Raw genomic sequence first — 20,662 nt, forward strand, 5'->3', positions numbered from 1 at the left:
AGCTTTTCCCGAATTTTTTCTGATTGAATACCGAACACAACTCTGTCTCTAATCATTTCATCAGTGTCTTTAAAATTACAGTCTCTGGCCAAAAGTTTCAATTTCGTTACAAACTGATCAAACGTGTTTGGTCCCTGTATTCATTGTTAAACTTGTATCTGGTGAAGATTGGGTTTAACTTGGGTTGAACGTACCTGAGAAATCTATCGAAGCGTGGTTGCAGATTTTTCAGATCATCGTTCGAAAATGCTGGAAATGTATTATAAATATCACGACCCTTCTCACCAATCCACAAAAGAACGTATGAGACTTGTTCTTCTTCATCCTTTTCCTTTTCAGTAACTCAATATTTTTTAATTCACCCATGTATAAATCGTTTTTTTCATTAATTTTCCACAAATGTAGACAGAAATGCTATTTAAAGTATTAGAGTGACAAATGTATGTACCAAAAAGCAGTTACCTCTTTGTTGTTGGAAAAAACTTGGTCCATTTATGAAAACCATGAATTGATGAAGGAGAAAGAACATGGTTTTCCAGATATGAAGGAGAAAGAACATGGTTTTCCAGATTGATCATTAAGTGATCAAGTGAAATGATAAAAAGGAAGATTTCCTCAGTAAATATGATTTATTTTACACAACAGTTTCTCTTAGTTTGGGACTAGAGCACCATACTTGTAACGAATGATTTTATTTGTTCTGTTTAGGTACGTATGTTGTTAATGAGACAAACTCTTTTGTCAAAGTTGTTAATAACAGGTTTTCGGGAACCCCAGAATATGGTACTATTACATTGTTCTGTCGGATAGAATTCCTCAGTCCATGTTAACTGCACATCCCATGAAGATGAATAATGATGAAAGATGTAAACATTCCTCTTGTTGTCAAAGGGAGGGAGAGGAATTTTAAAAAAAGTTTTCACACACGCCACGGCTACAACTGTCCAATCTTGTTCTGTATAGCCAATGGAATGCACTCATAAAACACAAACTGCAAAATAAACAGGGTTAAATAATTAACCAAGCTAACTAAAAACTCTCTTGAAGACGGAAAAAAAGCATTTCTTTTTACACATTCTTGAACCATATTGTCATAAGGGTTAACATTCAAGCATTGTCTGAAGCCGTTGTTTGGAGCTCTCTCCTACCAGGCATAATGGGAGCGGATCTTACATTCTTCGTGATGAACGCATTTCAGATAAATATAGCTCATTTATTATATCTGAATAACTTACGTCATCTATTTTTCCTTTGAGACCATCATATTTTGGACAGGAACCCAGCGAAATTCCTTCTGGTCTGGACTGAATATTTCCTGAAAATGAAAAAAAAAAGAAAAAGAAATGGAGAGCTCTTCATGAAAAAGATGATGAATATTCCTACTTTTCACCAGTTATATACCGGTTTGTAGAGTAGGATCCCCCTGAGCCAGCTTTCCCCCCGTAATCTGTACTCTAAAGAAGAACTTCCCCCGGGTGGAAATCACACACTACAGCCAAATTTCTCCCTCTTTCATTCTCAGAGTAGGATTTCCCTATTTTATCTATTTTAAAATAATATCAACAATATTTTAGCTAAAAATTTATGTGAGAGTTAACTCTCTTTAATGGAAATACGAGTGTTTTCGACTCAATTGTTCAATTTTAGTATGACAACTTACAACATATAGTTCAAATCATTGAGTCTCAACTCAAAATTTTAACTCGAGGAAAATTGTAAAAAATTAGTCCCTCAAAATATCTCAAGACTCAAGGTCTCAACACCTCTCTTAATTAGCGCAGCGATGCCTGTTTTTCACTAATTTTAAAATGTTTATCAGGCCACTTTGAGAGATTTAATAATTTGTTTACCCTGTACTGGCCTTATATTTTATCGAAGAATCTATACTTTTACAAAGAATGTGCAAAAAAAAAAATTTCTAAAATATATTTTTTTGACAGATTCCACGTAACATTTTGTGAGTATTTGAATTGAGCAGTCCTTCAAAAGGAAAAAAGGGGAAAAAAAACAAAAGAAGAAACACTGCTTTTGGCATAGTTGTGTCTCCTCGACCTTAATCTCGGCGGAGATTCTGCTCGGCTAGATATTTGGACTGACGATTCACCGTATCTCTGGGCAGTCCTTCATATTTCACGTCTGGAAATTCAGCCCCATCTTCGATCGCTTGTTGTGGTTAAAATCGGGACATACCCTTTTTATCACAAGTTTCATTTTGTTTCCTCAACCACTGTTGGAATAAATTTATGTAATGGACACAAATCCACATTAAAAGGCAATGCATAATTAAAAGGAATTTATCTAGGTGCTGTGTTTGCTTCGATTTAAACCGCCATTTTTTGTACCATTTTTAAATAAAAGAGTTCAAATAGAGTCATTTAGAGGATTTACATCAAAGCATACCGGGGGTATTTCTACGCATCATTTTCAAGCTTCCCGAGGATGATGAGCGAAAAATGGCCACGGATTCAAGACAGATACACTACTGTAAAAATTGTGGGAGAAATACTAAGTCAAAATAAGATATATAGATTTTATTTGAATAAATTGTAATGTTAGATTTGAAATTTGAAAGCAGAAAGCAAATGCTCTCTTAGAGTTTTGCAAAATTTCAATTTTTTAGAAATTGTCCTTTTGTGTTACCTGGCAACGGCGGCTATTTTTGATATTTAAGCCCAAAAAAGTTGGAAAGAATACATCAATATTATGTACATGTAATTTGAAATACAATTGGAGAAAAAAAATCCATTTAAAATATAAATCTTCCTTTTTTGTTTCCATGGCTACACTTAAAATATATCCAGCTATTACACTGTACCATATTTTTTTTAAAAACCAGTTTGATCAGATGCAAAGAATAAGACTGAAATACTTCAAACGAATTGGTTGGTCAGTTACTGAGGGAAAAAAAATGAGATTTAATATTTTCAATTTTCATATTTCGTACGTTTCAATGGAACTGGACGCCATTTTGAAAATTTTAAATGTTGAAGACAAAATTAGACTTTTTGTGAAGATTCATAAAGATTGTCTATTGCGAGAGCAACTGTGGGAAAATTATAGAAGGGGCACTTATAACAATACTTCGCCCCCTTCCCCCTTACACATTAGTACAGACTTGATATTTTATTAGGGGGTCTGGCGGAAATTTCACCCTATAACTATTTCACAGAATATGACCTCCCCCCTCCAGAAAACGAATCTAGTGTAGGATGAAATCTTACTCCAGAGTCATTTTTTTTGTGGGGGAGATGCTACTCTAAAGCCTTTTTTCCGGGGGGTGGGTTGGTCCTGCTTTAGAGCAAGTTTGCCAGGGGAATTTAAAGAGGAAAGCCTACTCTACAAGACGGTACATTCTAAGACTTTGTTCCCAAGGAAATTCAGAAATAAACAAGCAATTGTAGAGATCAAAACAGAAAAATAATTTTATTAAACAATTATTTCAAAGTATCAACCATCCCCTTTTCTGGCTTTAAAGATATGGCATTGACTTAAGGGTTGGTTCTACAGATGCAAGGAATTCTAAAAAATGTCTTTGAATGAGGTTATCTTGCAATTTGTAGCAAAGATTGATTGCAGTATGAAGACGTAACAATAAAAGCAGGTAAGATCATGGTCTGTGTAAACTTATTGTTCATTCTCATCTGTGGCTTCATTGTTATGTTGTGAATATTTTTAATGATTATAATCAGCTTGTCCTTCAACATTATTATTATATGTTATATTATATCTTACTATACCTGTTATTATAACGGGTATTGATCAGGGTTATGACTCACTCTTGTCAACATAAGTATTGTTTGAAGTATTTTTAAAAGTTATCATTAGTTTTCGTTCAAATCAACACAAAATGAACAGTAGTAATGATCTCATCTTTGAGGCACGACTTAAACAGTGATTCCTTCAAATTGCCAAGAAGAAGAATTATGTGATAAATTGAGTAATTTCAAAGCTTTTAATTGAAAGGTAAATGGAATTTTACATTTGGCATGAAGCCTTTAATGAGCAGTATGACACACCACGTAAGTCACAAAAGCTATACTGATGTATTTTAAGGACCCAGTCTGGGCTAGGTAAACTGTTGAGTCCCTCTATGACCAAGAATTGAGAAATGGGATTCAAGGTTTGACACATCACCATGGGAAGAAATTCTTTTGTGAGTAACAAGGTAGGCTACTGTTAAATAAATTGATGATAAAAGGATATCAGCAATCTTGTTTACATTCAATATTTCATCAATTCTATTGTCGATACAATGACCATGTTTGTAAATGCAATTTATCGTTCGTCAATTATTGACGTCTTTCATATAAATTGTTAGGCCATTATTTCATACTGAATTGTGATTTTTCCGTTTACACTATCCTGACAAGGGGCATTTGGCGGGTTTGACAGGTCGTCAGGGGATGCTTACTCCTTCCTGGCACCTGATCCCAGCCTCTGATGTTTGCTCTACTCATAATTGTTTAATGGGTCTTTTGCGACTGTATGCTATTCGTCATTTTCACATTTCAAAATACAGTGAATTTTTATTTATGACATGTGATGCAAGATTTTTTTCTCTTCTCTGATATGTCTTGAAAAAATGTCAGGTTATACACATCACTGAATGAAGTATCAAGTCCAAATTATTTTTTAAATTGTTGTAGAAAAATAATTCTACAAAAACATATTTCATTATTCCAAAATCATTTTCCTCCGATTAAATACGTACAATTTTAAACGATCAAGAATGACACGATGTTTTAAATTCTAAGGAAATACCCCGGAATTTATTTCCACAACTTCAGTCAAGCTCACAGGCTAATTGTTATGTCCAGAGTTTTTCCGAGTAAGACCTCTCTCATCTGCTACGCCATTTTGTTACTGTCGGTAAGCAGAGGAAAATAAAATCATGGAGGATCCATTTTCTCGTGTTAAGTCTCATTAAACTTTGAATATGCCGCTGTTTCAATTTACTAGTTAATCTTGAAGGGTCATTTGAGATAAGAAAGTTTGGAAAAAAATTAATGAAACCTAGTAGGTCTAGGATTTTAGTATATTTTGAGATAGGCGGTGCTACCATGAAACAGACTATAGACATCCTTAATGATCTAAGGCTTGATCGTCTTTTAATTATTCACTCGTAAAAGACGTCAAGATGTTCCACAAATTCAAGTAATGTGTAAATAATATTTTTATGACTAGGTGTAAATTACATACCAAACATCTGCAAAGGAGTAAATAGTTGGAGAAATAAAGATTAACAAAGGAAATCTTCAACGTATAAATCAGGAGAAGGGGGCAAGAGAAGAATCCCCCCTAAATTTCTGACGTATGTATAATTAATTGATGCGAGTTAAAACATACCTCTCATTGGTATAGATGTCTTCTTTTCTCCCTGCCAGTTATTGACCATTGCATGCATATCTCTTCCATTGTACACTAGAGTAACTTCATTCCACCCCTTGACCTGCATGTATCAAAATATGAATGAATATTTCTGTTGCAAGGGTTTAAAAGATATAACAAAACTGGAGATAAAATACAGAACACATACTATTGGCAGGATAAGTTCCCCTGGCTGACTGCTGCCTTCAGTTACCAATGTCATTTTTACATTTTGTTCATTGGCTGCAATATCTATTGAAGGGTTGTTACCATAACAATTGCCAACCAATGACTGATAGTGGAAAGATGAGTGCGCCTGACGTTTTTGTCGTACATTATCGGTAGATCGTTTCTTCCTCATCAATTCGTCCGCAGCCATTAAACCAAGCATATCCCCCATGCCGTATCCTCCTCCGTAGTAATCTAGACTGTCCTGCATGGAACTTGTACCAGAGCCACCTGCGAAACCAGTAGAGAGACTTTTCAAAATAGAGTCTAAAGACTCGGTGGATGAACCACCCGAACTTCCGCCTGAATGAGAACCGGAAGGACCGCCAAAGAGTATATTAGACCAGCCCTCGCCAAAAGCCGAGTTCACATGGTGACCACTGATGCCTCCTGACGAAGAGGCGCTGGAAGTTCCCCCTATCCAAGATGAACCTAAAACGGGGAGGTTAGAAAGCAAAGCCGTTATACATCAAGCCTAAGTGGGTATGAGGTCCGAGTATAACAAATTCTACACTAGGAATATATAATCATGCAAATACTACAGAACATTTCTTAAACTCTGCTACTGGTGTTTAACAAGTGCAAGAAATCAACCAGAAATTCTTGCTTAAGGTGCCACTATATTGATTTACTTTTGAATACGAGTTCAAAAACATAGTTTCTAAAAAATATCTTGTTTCAGACAGAACAGGTTAGTTAAAAAAGTTGACAAAGTAACTAACAGTATGAAATGGGTAAAGGCATTTTTTTTTGCATTTCTGTTCAAGTGGAAACATCATAAACTATTTTAAACATCGATGTATCAAATTGCAGAATTTGATGGTCTACATTTTTTTGTCAACAAAAAGGCTGTAGGAGGATAACTATTGAGAAAAGTTTAAAGAAATTATTTTACTTTGTATCAAAGAAGCGTAGATAATCAATAAAAATAATAAGGCATGTGTCATTTTGAGCAAGTTTCCACGGACCACGGAATGTGAAGAAGAGGGGGGAAGGATGTTTTCTGAACACCAATACTGAAGTCAAGCAACTTACCAATGCTTATGCTAACAATTATCTAATTATTTTCCTTACAAATATATACAGAAATAGAGTTAAACAAACTTTACCCGTCAACAAATATTGTTAAACTCAAATATATTAACATTTATCTAATATACCGTAGATGCTGAAGAAAAAAAACTTGATTAGTAATAGACAACCCACATTATATGACAGGTTTATGGTACAGAACTGTTTAATACCTGTATTATTCTAGGTCTAATCGTGCATCTTCCTTACATGCACCAATTTTACCTGAGCCAGCAATAGGAAATAGAAGCAGCCACCTGACCCATTCACTGTTGTCGGCGTCATGATCGTCATCATTGACGTCCCATCCATTCTCCGTTAACGACAGGCGGATTTTTTGATTGTTTAAAAATTTTAACCAATCTTCTTTACAAGAAGTATTGAATAGTAGACTTTGCATTTCTGTGATAAAATCCATGTATTCCGAAACTGATTCAGAAAAGTCCTCACGGTCGGACCAAACAAGTTTGTCCTTCCATGAGAATTTTTGTAACTTCAACTGAGAAATAAACCTTCTCCATAAATTCATTATATGCTTACGTCCATATTTTGTGAAACCGTATTTTAAACCGAACCAGCCTGACGGATAACCAGTGAACAGACGTCTGTGCCAGCCCTCGTCGTCAAAGTCCCAGTAGTATTTCCTCACTACCGGGCCAAAGGGAAGTTCCCTGTGACCTCCAGTGGGTGTGTCTACTGTATGTAAATTATGATATTTTGATAATACTAAAAGCGACACGAAAGACATCAATTCAAGATACTGAGAAACAAAAAAACATAACATTATTCACAATTCCATGCATTGTTAGTGCAGTTATGTATTATATATGTTGATTATACGCCTGTCTGCCTTTACCCATAAAGAGTTATTTTCTGCAGATTACAGTCTTTCTTTTTTTTATTGTCTAGCACATGACATACGTGTTTCCTATCTATAAATAACGCATTAGTACTACTTCTACTGAGCTAAGCAGATTGCGAGCTTGAAATGACGTCAGAGTTTAGAAGCAGCGGATCAGAAAGCGGGTGAAATGTTGAACTCATTCTTACCAGCCCTCCAGTCTGAATAGTTCCCTATACCTGCGAACCACCAATTATACTGGGCTTTTGTTGATGTTGATATCAGCTCATCATATGCAGAAAAGAGCCAATAGACCCACAATTTATTGTCATTGGCATAGCCCTGACTTAATACATCCCATCCTTCTGTTGTCAGTACAACATGACGGCTGTAACTTTTCATGCAGCGGAGCCAAGAACGACGCACACTAGTAATGCCTAAAATGCTGCGCATCTCTTTAATAAGAGATAAATAGTTGATATTTCTTTTTTTACTCCAGCATCGCTTTTTCTGCCAGCCCCTTTTGCGAACACTTTTTCGCGAAACAAACCAGCGCCAAAATCGTGCCAATGCTCTGATTCCACTTGGAGCAAAAGGAATGCGACTGTTCAGTTTCAATCGCGTCGAGTGATGCCACTCTTTTGTACTAAAAGATTTGAATAGCCAATAAAGAAAAGCGTCTGTATCGTCTCTTTTGATGTTAGCACCACAATAACAATCCCATCCATTTAATGTGGAGGCAACATTGCACTTACGCGCTGTTAGAAGCTTTTTCCATTTATTTTTAAAATCGCCTTTAATGAGGATATTTCGCATTTCTTGCAATAGTAAAACAAAATTAACTTTGTCAGCGCCTTTGACATTTCGCAGAGTCCAAAGTAAATCTTTACCCCACTTCTGTGAAATGATTTTATTTTGCGCGAGAAATATTTCCCATAACTTTGCAAGGGACCTTATACCATTAAGAGCAAACTTATTTTTTGATGACGTACCGATATACGACGTAACATCTGTGATGAACAGCCACTCGATTATCGTTCCTGGTACCGACGACTCGATGACGTCAACAGTCGTAACAAGCCAATAGATAAAACCAGCAATGTCGTTTCGTGTTCCTCCAAGCTCCACTTCCCATCCCACGGTTGTAAGAACGATGTTATATCCGCTATTGGCCATGAAATCGATAAATTGATTTCTAATCATCTCGTTGTCCAGTAGGTGTCTCATTTCCCGGAAAAAGAGAAGGTAGTCTTGATGGGTAACTTCACCGGTTGTCTTCTTCCTGTTCGTCCATTGCATGATATTCCCAAACAAAGACGTATCGATGTGGATATGTGACAGAAACTGTTCCCACAGAACCACTAGTTTTTGCAACCCCGAAATCGTAAATCCCCTTCCGTTGAATCGATCCCAACTCTGTTTTCCTTGAGTGAAAATCCAATCAATATCACTGATAGATGAATTCTCAATACTGTCTACAATGTTAAATAACCAGAAGATGAAGGCCGATGCGTCGTTTATAGATCCACCTTTTACAATGTCCCACCCTTCTCTCACTAATACAATGTTGTAGTTATGTTTTGAGAGGAACTGAAGCCACCTGCTTCTCATTGTATTATCGGCTAATGCATGTCTCATTTCTTTCAAAAGCAAAATATAATGCTGGTTCTGAACAGTGTCTGTTGGAGCACGTAAAGTCCAGAACAGAACGCTTCCCCATGAATTTCTGTCCAAGTTTGATTCTGCAATGAACATATCCCACAGATTCATCAAGCCATGGAGTCCGTTTTGAGTAATACTTATTCTTAAATTGTTTGATCCTGAAATACTTATTATCCAGCTGAAGTCGGTTCCAGGAGCAGAAGCTTCAATTTCGTCTACAGTGGCAAAAAGCCAGAAAATAAATTCGGCGATATTGTTCTGAGATCCACCTTTGACTACATCCCAGCCATTGTGTGTTAATACAATATTGTATGTGTGTCTCGCAAGGAACTCCAACCACTGCTGTCTGAAATAGTCATCACCAAGAATGTGCCGCATTTCTCGAAGGAGTAAAATATAGTCCTGTAGTCCTGGTTTACCGGTGTTTGTTCGAAGTGTCCAGAAGAGTACATTCCCCCACGCGTTTTTATCGATATTTGTTTCCCTCATAAACGTTGTCCACAGTTGAGCGAGAATCTGAATACCAGTACTTGTAATTCCCGTTTTCCAGTCGTTTCCAAATATCCAGTCAAAGTCTGTGCCTAATGACGAGCTCTCCATTTCATCTACCACTACGAAAAGCCATGTAATGAACGCGGCAAGGTCATTGCGCGACCCGCCTTTAATTACATCCCAACCGTTATTATTAAGTACTATATTGTAGTTATGTGTTTTTAAGAATTCTTGCCACCTTCTAAGCATGCCTTGGTTAGATAAAATGTGTCTCATTTCTCTAAGTAACAAATAATTATCTCTGTAGCCATTGTTACCACTACGCAATGTCCAGATCAGTTTATTACCCCACTTATTTCTATCTAATGGATTTTCTGCCATATATAGCTTCCATAGTTCCGCTAGAGTGGTTATACCGTTAGTGGTTATTCCTATACGCCCACCATTATTCCACCCACCTGGACCAAATATCCATTCATATACCAGGCTTATATCCAATCCTTCTAACCCTTCTACAGTTAACCAGGGCCAGAAAGTGGATGTGTTTGTTCCAGATCCATCTTTTGTTTTTCCAGTCTGGGTGAAAAGCCAATATAACCAAGCACCCACATCATTTGTGGGGCCACCACGTTCAAGCTTCCATCCATTACTCGTACCCACTATGTTGATATCATATTTTCGCATGAAGTCAAGGAAATGGCTACGTATAGTATCATTGCCCAAAACATTTCTAAGTTCATCAATAAATATATCCGTTCTCTGTCCACCAGTTCCTCCACCAGTGCGAGTCCATGTAAGATGCGGATACATGGAACTGTCCTGGTCTAGTCTAGCTTCTGTAACGTATTCCCTCCAGATATCTGCAATGTTTCCAAGACCTTGATGGGTAAAGCCTCCGTGGTCGGTCTGCACTTTTCCTCCACCCAATATGTAGTTCAACATTTTCCCACCTTTTCCACTTCGTACTAAATCTTCTATGTACTGGAGGAAGTGCTGGTGTTTTTTGTTATGCTTATGACCTTCCCCACTGCTCCCGCTATAATTTCCAAAAATGGAAACGCTAACACCTCTTCCTTTCAAAAAGTCAAACCATAGATCTTTTATTGTTTTGTTTCGACCAAGCACTCCTTCAATTTCATTCATAAACTCTATTCCCAAGTGGCTGTGTTTATCAGGGGCAAAGGTAATTTTGAGGAGGTCCCTCCAATCCCTTGTGTTCATGCCTCTTTCGTTAACGAATATTCTCCAGAGATCTGCAATAAGTTTTCCCATGTTGTGGTTGACATTAAATCCATGGATCTTGCCTTTGTTCCAGTCTTTGTCGTTGAGATTAAGTGAATTCAGGAATCGCTGCCAGTTGACCAAAACATGTTTATGATTGTTTCCGGTATGATCTCTTATCCACTTGTTCATTCCCTCAATACGAAGAAGATTATACAACAACCTTCTGATTTCTGTAGAGCCATGGACATGACCAATTCTCTGTATTATCTGACTGATCAAACCAGAGCCTTCTCCAGAAAATAAAATGCGGAGGATTTGAAGAGCATTGGTTGCATCAGGCATAAATCCTAAATGGTGTAGCAAGGCTTTGAAGTCAGGAGAATTAGCAATTTCTATCATATGCAAATTCATCTGCTGTGCTGTTGTGGAACCCATCAGCTTCCGAAACATGCGCATTAGTCTCTGAGCATCCCATCCTCCGCCAATGGTTATGTTACGTGTCCATGTCTTGCTCTGTATGTCAAATCTCCAGTGTGTCTCACCTTTCTCCAGATGTACTACCCTACCTACAAAATATCAAAAGAGATGATTTAATTTTTCAGATTTGCATTTCCAATGCCAAATAAAGCAAGACATTTATTTGTGAAAAACAGTAGAAATGATTAAACAATGTATTTACAACTGATGAATGAGCCTCCTTTTAAACTAGCAAACACATAATTTCTTGAAATTACTTTTAATATTATTTATACCTGCATGGTCTAAACTGTCCGGCCATCGATCAAATTTGAACTTGAAGCTGATTAGAAGCTTGTCACTCAGAGTAGCATCTGCGTACTTGTACAAGGTTAAAGCACTATTTCCGGTAAAATGAGCGCTACCATACGGCGTGACAGTCACTTTCCTAGCCATTACTGCTGTGTTTGATCCCGATTTATCTTTCAAATCCACGTCAAATGGAAGATATGCTGACGCTTTACACTGATCTAGTAAAAGAGGCTAGATATTCAAATTCCTTATACTAAAATATCTGGAACACGAGTGAGTTCAAAATTATGTAAGTTTTTTGTATCAGATCTGTAATGTTATTTTACCTCCAGGCAGCACTGGTATTAAACCCTCCATATCAGGAATACATGTGCAGTACTCTTTGCTGAATATTGTTCCTGGCGCACAGTGACGTACGATTTTCTGCTGTGGAACATCATCCATGTAGAACCTTCTGTCCCAATGCGGTTGTTTCTTGCAAGCTTGAGAAATAAAACTGACTTTAAGTATTCATTCGAAAATCTACGATGAAGTTATCAAAACAAGTTAATATTCTTCTAATGTTTCTTGAAAACCTACGTGTAAAAATCTTTCCACCACCCAGAGGACAAGGTTTGTTACATGCTAGACCTCTCATACATCCCATTCCCTCCACGTAGTGAGTTCCAGGGGCACAACATGACCCAATACTGTGACTATTGACACAAACCCAATTTGCACGACATCCACTGCTGTCCATCCCGTAAGTGAATCCGTTGGGAGCATGTAAGCAGGGATCTGAAATTGCAGACATATTTTTTCTTGTTCAAGTTCTTCTTCCATCAACAGATCCAAGCTCATTTTCTTGTCAATAAACTTTACTCACCCATGTTACAATGGACATGTATTGATTGTTTACACTTCAATTCATCTTGTTTCCAGAACTCTCCAAATGGACAATCCTTCACAACACCGTGAACGTAGCCATTATCCTCCCAACACTGGACGAATTTACTGCAGTCACCGGGGAAGAAGTTATATCCTGTTCCCTTGTCATACAGGCAACCGGCACACAAACCTATGGAGGAAAAATTCAAGATGGAAAAATGTTTCACAAATTTCAACAGAAAAAAACACCTGACGATCATAGTAAACTTACTTGTAAAGTTGTGAGACGGATGTGGGGGGCGTGGAGTGACTGGTGTTTGGATTTCTGTCAATAAAATTAAAGAGGTGAGAAATAGTCAAATTCAAAACATACCTGTGTACTCAAATGAACACTTTTTGTAGGCTAGCTACCTTCGCATATCAAGTGACGAAGATTTGGCAGAATAGACTCCAAACTCCTTGTGTTTGGTGTAAGGAGAACATGTCTTTCACTAGTGGCTGTATTCAACAACTCATTTCTGTCCACTAAGTTCCCAACTCCAACTGTAAAGAGTTTGACGCCTTCTGTTTTGGCAAGATCTGTTTCAGCCATTGAGAGTCGTGGGGATGACGTCGGTTCGTTTGTTATCATAACTCCAATCTTCGGAGCTGACGGTCGACCTTGTTCTCGGAACATTTCTCGCATTTTCTTCAAAGCTTATGGGTAAAAAACATGAGCGCAATTAAAAGAAATACATATAAAAATAATAGTATTGAATTGAAATGAAACAAATCTATCTTTCTTTGAGTGCATTGAATGTGGGGGGGTACCTTCGGCTACATTGGAACCAGGTGTCGCTGGTTTCATCAGAGAGTTGAAGTAGTTCTGTAAGGAGAACTTGTCTTTATAAGGCTGAAGACCCACGTGGTCTCCAATTCCACTACCGTATACGATCATACCGTAATGGTGCGCGCTGGGACTGACGTACATGTTGTTGACCATTGTGCTGAGGAAGTCCTTGCTCTCTGACCAGCTTTGTCCGTTCAAGCCCTGTGAACCTTGTAGCATGAACATGATTTCAGCTGGAACATCACAGCCGGGAACTGCACAAAAGGACAAAATCAGTTACTTACTAACAATTCATTTTAAATGTGAGGATCTTTTGTGTTAGAACAAATCTTTACTTAGTATTACTGCGACAGTATATAGCCTATGATTTTATCTACCCCCCTCCCCCTTTTTTTGAAAGCTATGTTGTAGGATACTTGGAAAATGTAAAACCTTCAAAGCGGTTCATCAGTAGCTAATTTCTCATGTTTGTCTTAATTATATTTAACTTAAAACATAACAAAATATCGCTGCTTAAAAAAAATCTTGCTACCATTCACTGATATTCAAATGATCTATTATTAGATAAAACAATGATTCCGTGTGATATAACAGCGGATATGTCGTGACTTTTATTTCCTTAATAGACATTTTACAAGGAATATTTCTAAAATTATTTACAGAAGGCCGTTTGATATTTTTGCGACATGTGTAATTCTGTAATTTGGCATTGTTTGACTAAATGTTGACATTTCATTTAATGTGGCCTCCCCCAACCTAACGGTTTGAGAACTGTTGTCAATGCAACGCCTGTCTTCAACAGAATTATGAAAAGTATTGTCTCTGTTGGAAAAGGTTTTTTTAACATCGAGAAATATTAAGCACAACCCTCAGACAATCTTTAAAATAGATACATCAAAAAGCCAATCAGGATTCTAATACCCCAGAGTCCCTTGTTCAAAATGAGTAACGGGAAAAAACATGCATTTATATGATAAAAAAAAATTGGAATTTTCTTATTTGCCACAGTGACAAAATTTAATAAATAATGGCAACGATTTTTGTGATGTCAAAATAACAAGGTAATATTTTGAAAAGTAATCAAATGTGACATTGTCACTGTAAAAAAAGAAGTGTTTATGAACACCTGTTAAAAAAAAGTAAATAAAATGAAAAGAAAATTAAATGGCATCGGTAGACAGTTTTTTCAAGATGTTTCATTTTGTTTACATCTCAGAATCTTTGAGATATCAAAATTCTAACTTTATCACTGAACCAGCCAAATAATTGCACGTTGTAAACCCAGCCCCTACTCGGAATTACTGCTAGATATACATTCTACTTCTTAATTAGTTTTTAATTATTTCATATTCATTTGAATCTTCATGATTAAACAACAGAAAGTTTATCTATCATACAAACAAAATGACAACAGCATTACTACAAAAGTTTTTAGTTTATTAATGTATAAATAAATTAATAAACAATTAATTAATTAATTGATCATTTTTCATTTATTTATTTGTTTGTTTTTTTTAATGATGATAGAAAAACTTCATCATTCACATTGATATTTACCTCTGTTTATTAAATTTGACCTCTATAAATTAAATTGTATATTTGTGTACTTACTTGGTTCCAGAGTGGTGGTGGTAGGTTGTGGGGTGGTCGTCGGCATAGGCGGGGTGGTTGTAATAACTGAAAATATTCATAAACAGCATAATGACTTCCTACATCGACATTTATACCGAAAATTTGATCATAATACCCCCATTCTCCGTCCTTGTCAGTGTGAACTTGCTTCTCTGGTTTTATCTTTATTGAAGAAACAGTTTAGATTTATTTAAATCTTACTACATAATAATTATAACTGATTATTTATCTCAGATATATTAAATGGATCATTTGGTAAAATCTAACAATAAAAATAACCAATAAAAAAAAAACATGAAAATAAAGGAAATAAGAACTTAAACTGAAAATAAGAAAAGTTAATTTATGAATATTTTCAAAGTATAAACAAGTAGAGAAAAATGACATAAAAATTGAGAAATACACTTGTTCTTTATAAATTATCCTACGGATAGATTTGTACACTTCACACGTATTTTTTAGGCTGCGCCTGCGGGTATTCCGCACAACGATAGACATTACAGTGTAACCTATGCACAGTTGGAACATCAATCTCGATAATGGCGGGGCTCGCTCAGTATCACTACTGACCGCTCTGGCCTTTCTCACCTTAATGACAATGAATAATGATAACCATGTTTAACTGTGACGTTGTCATCTCTCTCTTTCTGGGCGTAGCTGGATTCCTGCCCAGTGCCCCTTCTTCCTCGACATTGTCATCCGGGCATTTCGTTATTTACCCGCCAATTTATTAGTTAAAGCTAATTGTAATGTACCTTAAAGCACAACTAAGTTCAGCTTTGATAATCTAAATTAAGAGAGATTAATGCAACATCACAAGACTTTTAGGGGCTAGTCATCAACATTAAGTCTGTTGTAATTCAATCATTAACACGGAAGTGCTCCAAGTAAACTAAAGAAATAATGCAGTAATTACGCAGTGGACATCAGCTTTAATATTGCACAACTGCTAGCTAAAACAGTAATTGTATAGTGTTTTTAGTTTGTTCATAGTGCGATAGTTTGCTCCATGTCTGCCCAAGAGAAAAATGACATTTCCTGTGTTAATTGGACATTAATAACTACAACATACCTGCTTTACTTCGTCATCATGTATGAACTCAAATTTCATAACTTTATGATCTCTTGACAAATGACAGACAGGTACTTTAAATGATATTTATGTAAAACGTAATAATACAAGAATGAACTTTACTCAATAGGATTAGTATGAATTTTCAAGTTAGAAATGAAGAACTGACTGTCTGATACGAAAAAGTATTAAATAATAATTTAGCATTAACCTCAAAATAGCTTCCCTGTATCGCCCCAAAACGCACACGTGCAACTTTTTAGTCTATTCACAGCGTAAAGATTGTTGACTTTAAGACTTATGAAGCAGCCTAAAATTAGTGACTTAAAGACCTTTTAGGAAGTAAACTAAGACTGGATCTTTCGACCTCTAAATAGCCCCTGCTAGGTGAGAGGAGAACAATTGTGTATGAGCACGTATACATATACTAACTGAAGCGTATGGCAAACTTACCTTGACAAATTAAATCTCTAATGGCGATGATTATTTGTTGCAAGGCAGCAAAGTCGGACACTTCAAACAGCTTCCTTTCGTTAGTGGCGATTTGTCGCAGTTCATCTCTGAAGATCTGAGTGCCAACACCAACTGCAATAACGATGATTCCCTCTCGCTTGGCTTGTTCTGCTTCCATTATTGTTGCACTGGGTCTAGTGGATCGACCATCTGTTACAATGACCATGACTTTTGGGGCATTAGGCCGACCTTGCGTGCGGAAGTACTCTCTCATTTTTTGAATACCCTTTGCAGTGTTAGTACCAACTTTTGGTTGTTTCAGGTTTCTGGCAAGAATTGTTAGCAAGGTTTTCGGTTTGAAAGGTATAAAGGGAATAGTTTGACCAATCAATGTGCTGTATACTACCACACTGGCATGGATTGTATCAGGGCCAATGTCAAGGTTGTTAATCAAGTTAGCAGCAAAGTTCTTCTCTTTGGTCCATCCACGGTCATCAATGCTGTCGGAGCCATCCAATAGAATACCAATATCCGCGGGAACATTACATATAAGACCTGAAAAGTTCAATTTACTTGTTTGTTGGAATAGAAAAAAATAACAACCACCTTCGGTAACAATGTTAAGGAAATTCAAAATGAGAAATTTGAATCATCTATTTTTCACGCCTTACCCTCAGGTGGTGGCACCGTGGACGGTGGCGGTGTCGGCATCTCTGTTGTGGTGGTAGTGGTTGTAGTAGTCTTTATCTCTGAAATACATAATTACAAACCTTATTGAATTTTTAAAAAATGCTATTCATAATTTGATTATTCTTCGAACTGACCTATGTTTTTAAAATTTGTGATATTTCCGTACCTTGACAGATTAGATCTCTCATGGTATTTATGATTTGGCCCAGTCTACTGAAATCTCTGACTTCAAACATCTGCTGTGGAGAAGACGCCAACTGCCTCAATTCACCCTGGAATATCTCTGTTCCTACACCAATGGCAATCATAGTTATTCCTTCAGCCTTGGCTAGATTTGCCTCTCTAATAGTCTCTTGTGGCCTTGTCGACCGACCATCAGTAATGACAACTGCTAGTTTGGGCGCAAACTGTCTTCCTTCCTCTGCCATCATCTTTCTAACTCTCTGTATACCCTTTGCTGTGTTGGTGCCTATTTTGGGATGTTTCAAACTCTTCGCAAGAATTTTGAGGAGGGATTTACCCTTTGCAGGTTGGAGCCCTACAACGTCTCCAATCATAGTGGAGAATACCACCATGCCGACATGAATTGCTTCTGGACTGATTTCAAAATTGTCCACCATGTTGGCAACAAAGGCTTTCTGGCGCATGAAATCGGCATCACTGATACTGTCACTTCCGTCCATAAGGAAAACAATATCCCCAGGAACATTGCAGATCAGATCTTAAACAGATATTTTAAACAACGCCGTGAGTTCAGTTGAATCGAAAAAAAAAAAGCTGAAGATGTTACATCAAAAACGGTACTGAAATGCCCCAAACGCTGAAAATTATTAAAGTGATTCACAAAATATAATGTAGCTCTCGTTAACTATCTTGAGTTTGTCTCTGGATCTAAACTTAATTTTCGCTACCTGTAAGTGGTCACGCTTTCGTTTTACAGTAGATATTGAATATAACTAATCCCTTTGATGGTGGTACCATCAATTTAATAGTGGTCATTTTCTTACTATAATTAACTATTATACGGGTAATTTTAGTTTGTTACTTACCTTTTGGAGGTGGAACATAGATAGGTGCCATTGTCGGAATCTTTGGAGTTGTCGTAGTGGTGGTCGTAGTGGTAATAACTGAAACGTAAAAGTGGGGAAAATGTTACTTAAGTGTTACAGGGGAAATATTGTTCCTGGATCGTAAAAGGGGGATACTGTTACTAAAATGTAGTAACTGATGTTGTAGTAGTAGTGGTAATGATAATACATGTAACTGAAATGTAAAAGTGTTGAAAATGTTAGAAAAATGTTATAGTGGGAGTTAATGAAACTTAAAAGTGGGGAAAATATTAGAAACATAATTTTTGACGTAGTACTTAGTGGTGGCTGTGGTAAAAACTGAAAAGTAATTATAATAGGAATGATGTAACTTCTAATATAGACGTTAAAGTGTAATGTTACTGACTCGCAACTGATGTTCTTGTACTAGTGGTTATAATTGAAACATAACAAAGGGAATAAAGTCACTGAAACATAATTGTGGGAATGATGTTACTGAAATGTAACAGAGGAAGAATAAAGTTACTGGAATGTAACAGAGGAATGTAACTGAAATGTAATAATGGGGAACATTTCTAAGCAATAAAGTGGAATAATGTTTTTTAAAAGTACAGGTAGCAATAATGTTTCTAAAACTGAAGTTGGAATATATTAAGAGGAATAATGTTATTAATACTTAAAACAAATGAATGAATTTACATTTAGAGGGATACACAATGATACTCACAATGTCACAAATGTGTCTCAATTTACCTTGACAGACCATATTCCTAATCTCTGTAACTAGAGTTATCAAGGTTCCAAACGTAGGAGATGTGAACATTTTACTGGGTTTGGACGCAATGTTCCTCAATTCGTCTTTAAACATGTGCCCTCCAACCCCCACCGCTAGAACCTTGATTCCCTCGTTCTTAGCTGCGTTAGCCTGGAGCTTGGTAGCCCTAGGATTGTCTGAACTTCCGTCCGTGATGACAATAGCTATTTTTGGAACATTGTCTCTTCCATCCATCTTGAACTTCTCTCTCACATACTCTATTCCTTTCGCTGTGTTGGTGCTTGCTTTGGGGTGATTCAAAGCACCTGCTAGAAGCTTAAGCATGTTTTTGTCCTTAAATGAGTTCAGCCCGATATGATCTCCGATTCTAGAGCTGTAGACCACCATACCGAGGTGTATGGCGTCTCGGGCGATATCGAAATTATCGATAAGAAGTTTGACGAACTCCTTCATTTTGATCCAATCACGGTCCTGAATGGAGTCGGAGCCGTCCAATAAGATCATGATGTCGGCTGGGACATAACAATTCAACGCTGAAATAGTTAGTTTTTATCAAATAATATTTCATTACAATGTAAAAATAAATAAATAAATAAATTTATGTAATTGAATTATCACATTGCTGCAGCATAAAAGTTTGAATATTTAAAAAAATTCAACAAATAAAAATAGATTACTTCCATGATATATAAAAATGAACTCAGAGGATAAAGAAGCAAATATAAAATAATTGTTTCTAAGACAATTTTCTGGACGCTCCTGAGAAAACATAAAAAATCACTATAACTGATATCCATAAAAATTGACATATTCATTTTAAAGAAATTAAAAATCCAATAAATGGGATTTCCGTGTTGTTCTTTAAGAATCGAATAAAATTACATTAAATTTTTTAAAATATCTAAAAAAATCTTTGACTCAATTATAATATTGATATGCGCTATGCAATTACATAATATTTCTCTTTAAAATATGACATGATAATGCAATTTGAAATATGACATGATAATGCAAAACCAAAAACTACTTTTCAGAATGACTATACATGCATTTACATTATTTCAACTCTAAAATTCTCGAAAAGTGAGGCATAACAATAAATTCAATATATCATTGTGGCAATTGTTTATAAATAACACATTTCTACTTAAGAAAATAATTCCTTACACTGTAGATAGGCATTATGGACGAAGAGGCCCAGAAGTGCCAGTAATATCGGCAAACGCATGCTTCAGGAACCACTGCAAGAGGCAAACCATCAAAACGATCATGTTAGAATTAGCAACAATAAAAAGTGAACTTAAATAATTATCAGCTAAAAAACATAATATCCGCACTTCTCTCCCACAAACTGAGGGAACATAGTGATTTTTCACTTGATGCTTGAGTTTTAACATTTAATTGTGATTTGCCATGCGTCATACAAATTGTCCTTCTCGTATGTATAGACAAGAACATGAGTGCCCGTGTGATCGAAATCACAAGCTTGATATAATTGAAAAAGACAAGCGTAAAAAATCACAAAATTAAGCAATTTCATAAACAGGCCACAGGGTATTTGTTAAGTTCGTGGCTCTTAATTAGAAAAATAATATTAGGATGTTCGCTTTTGACCTTCATATTGTTGTCATTTACCTTTTCT

At 36.3% G+C, this 20,662-nt stretch overlaps 1 protein-coding gene across 1 annotated transcript; it reads right to left on the reverse strand.

Annotated features, from left to right (window-relative positions):
* Nucleotides 1–610: 610 nt before the first annotated feature.
* LOC133173252 (uncharacterized) lies at nt 611–20,267 on the reverse strand. Its single transcript, XM_061308232.1, has 20 exons — nt 20,188–20,267; nt 18,999–19,553; nt 18,246–18,323; nt 17,363–17,917; nt 17,178–17,255; nt 16,507–17,061; nt 14,961–15,026; nt 13,331–13,603; nt 12,932–13,216; nt 12,792–12,845; nt 12,519–12,710; nt 12,233–12,430; nt 11,980–12,135; nt 11,638–11,871; nt 7,717–11,451; nt 6,892–7,362; nt 5,537–6,027; nt 5,347–5,449; nt 1,236–1,315; nt 611–991 (listed from the first exon to the last, which is right to left on the reverse strand). The coding sequence occupies exons 1-20, from the start codon at nt 20,246–20,248 to the stop codon at nt 935–937; spliced, it is 8,277 nt and encodes a 2,758-aa protein (XP_061164216.1). The 5' UTR covers nt 20,249–20,267; the 3' UTR covers nt 611–934.
* Nucleotides 20,268–20,662: the final 395 nt, after the last annotated feature.

The sequence above is a fragment of the Saccostrea echinata genome, unplaced genomic scaffold (genome assembly GCF_033153115.1).
Source record: "Saccostrea echinata isolate AGI-Se365-2 ecotype Australia unplaced genomic scaffold, CSIRO_AGI_Sech_v1 ptg000056l, whole genome shotgun sequence".
Taxonomy (NCBI): domain Eukaryota; kingdom Metazoa; phylum Mollusca; class Bivalvia; order Ostreida; family Ostreidae; genus Saccostrea; species Saccostrea echinata.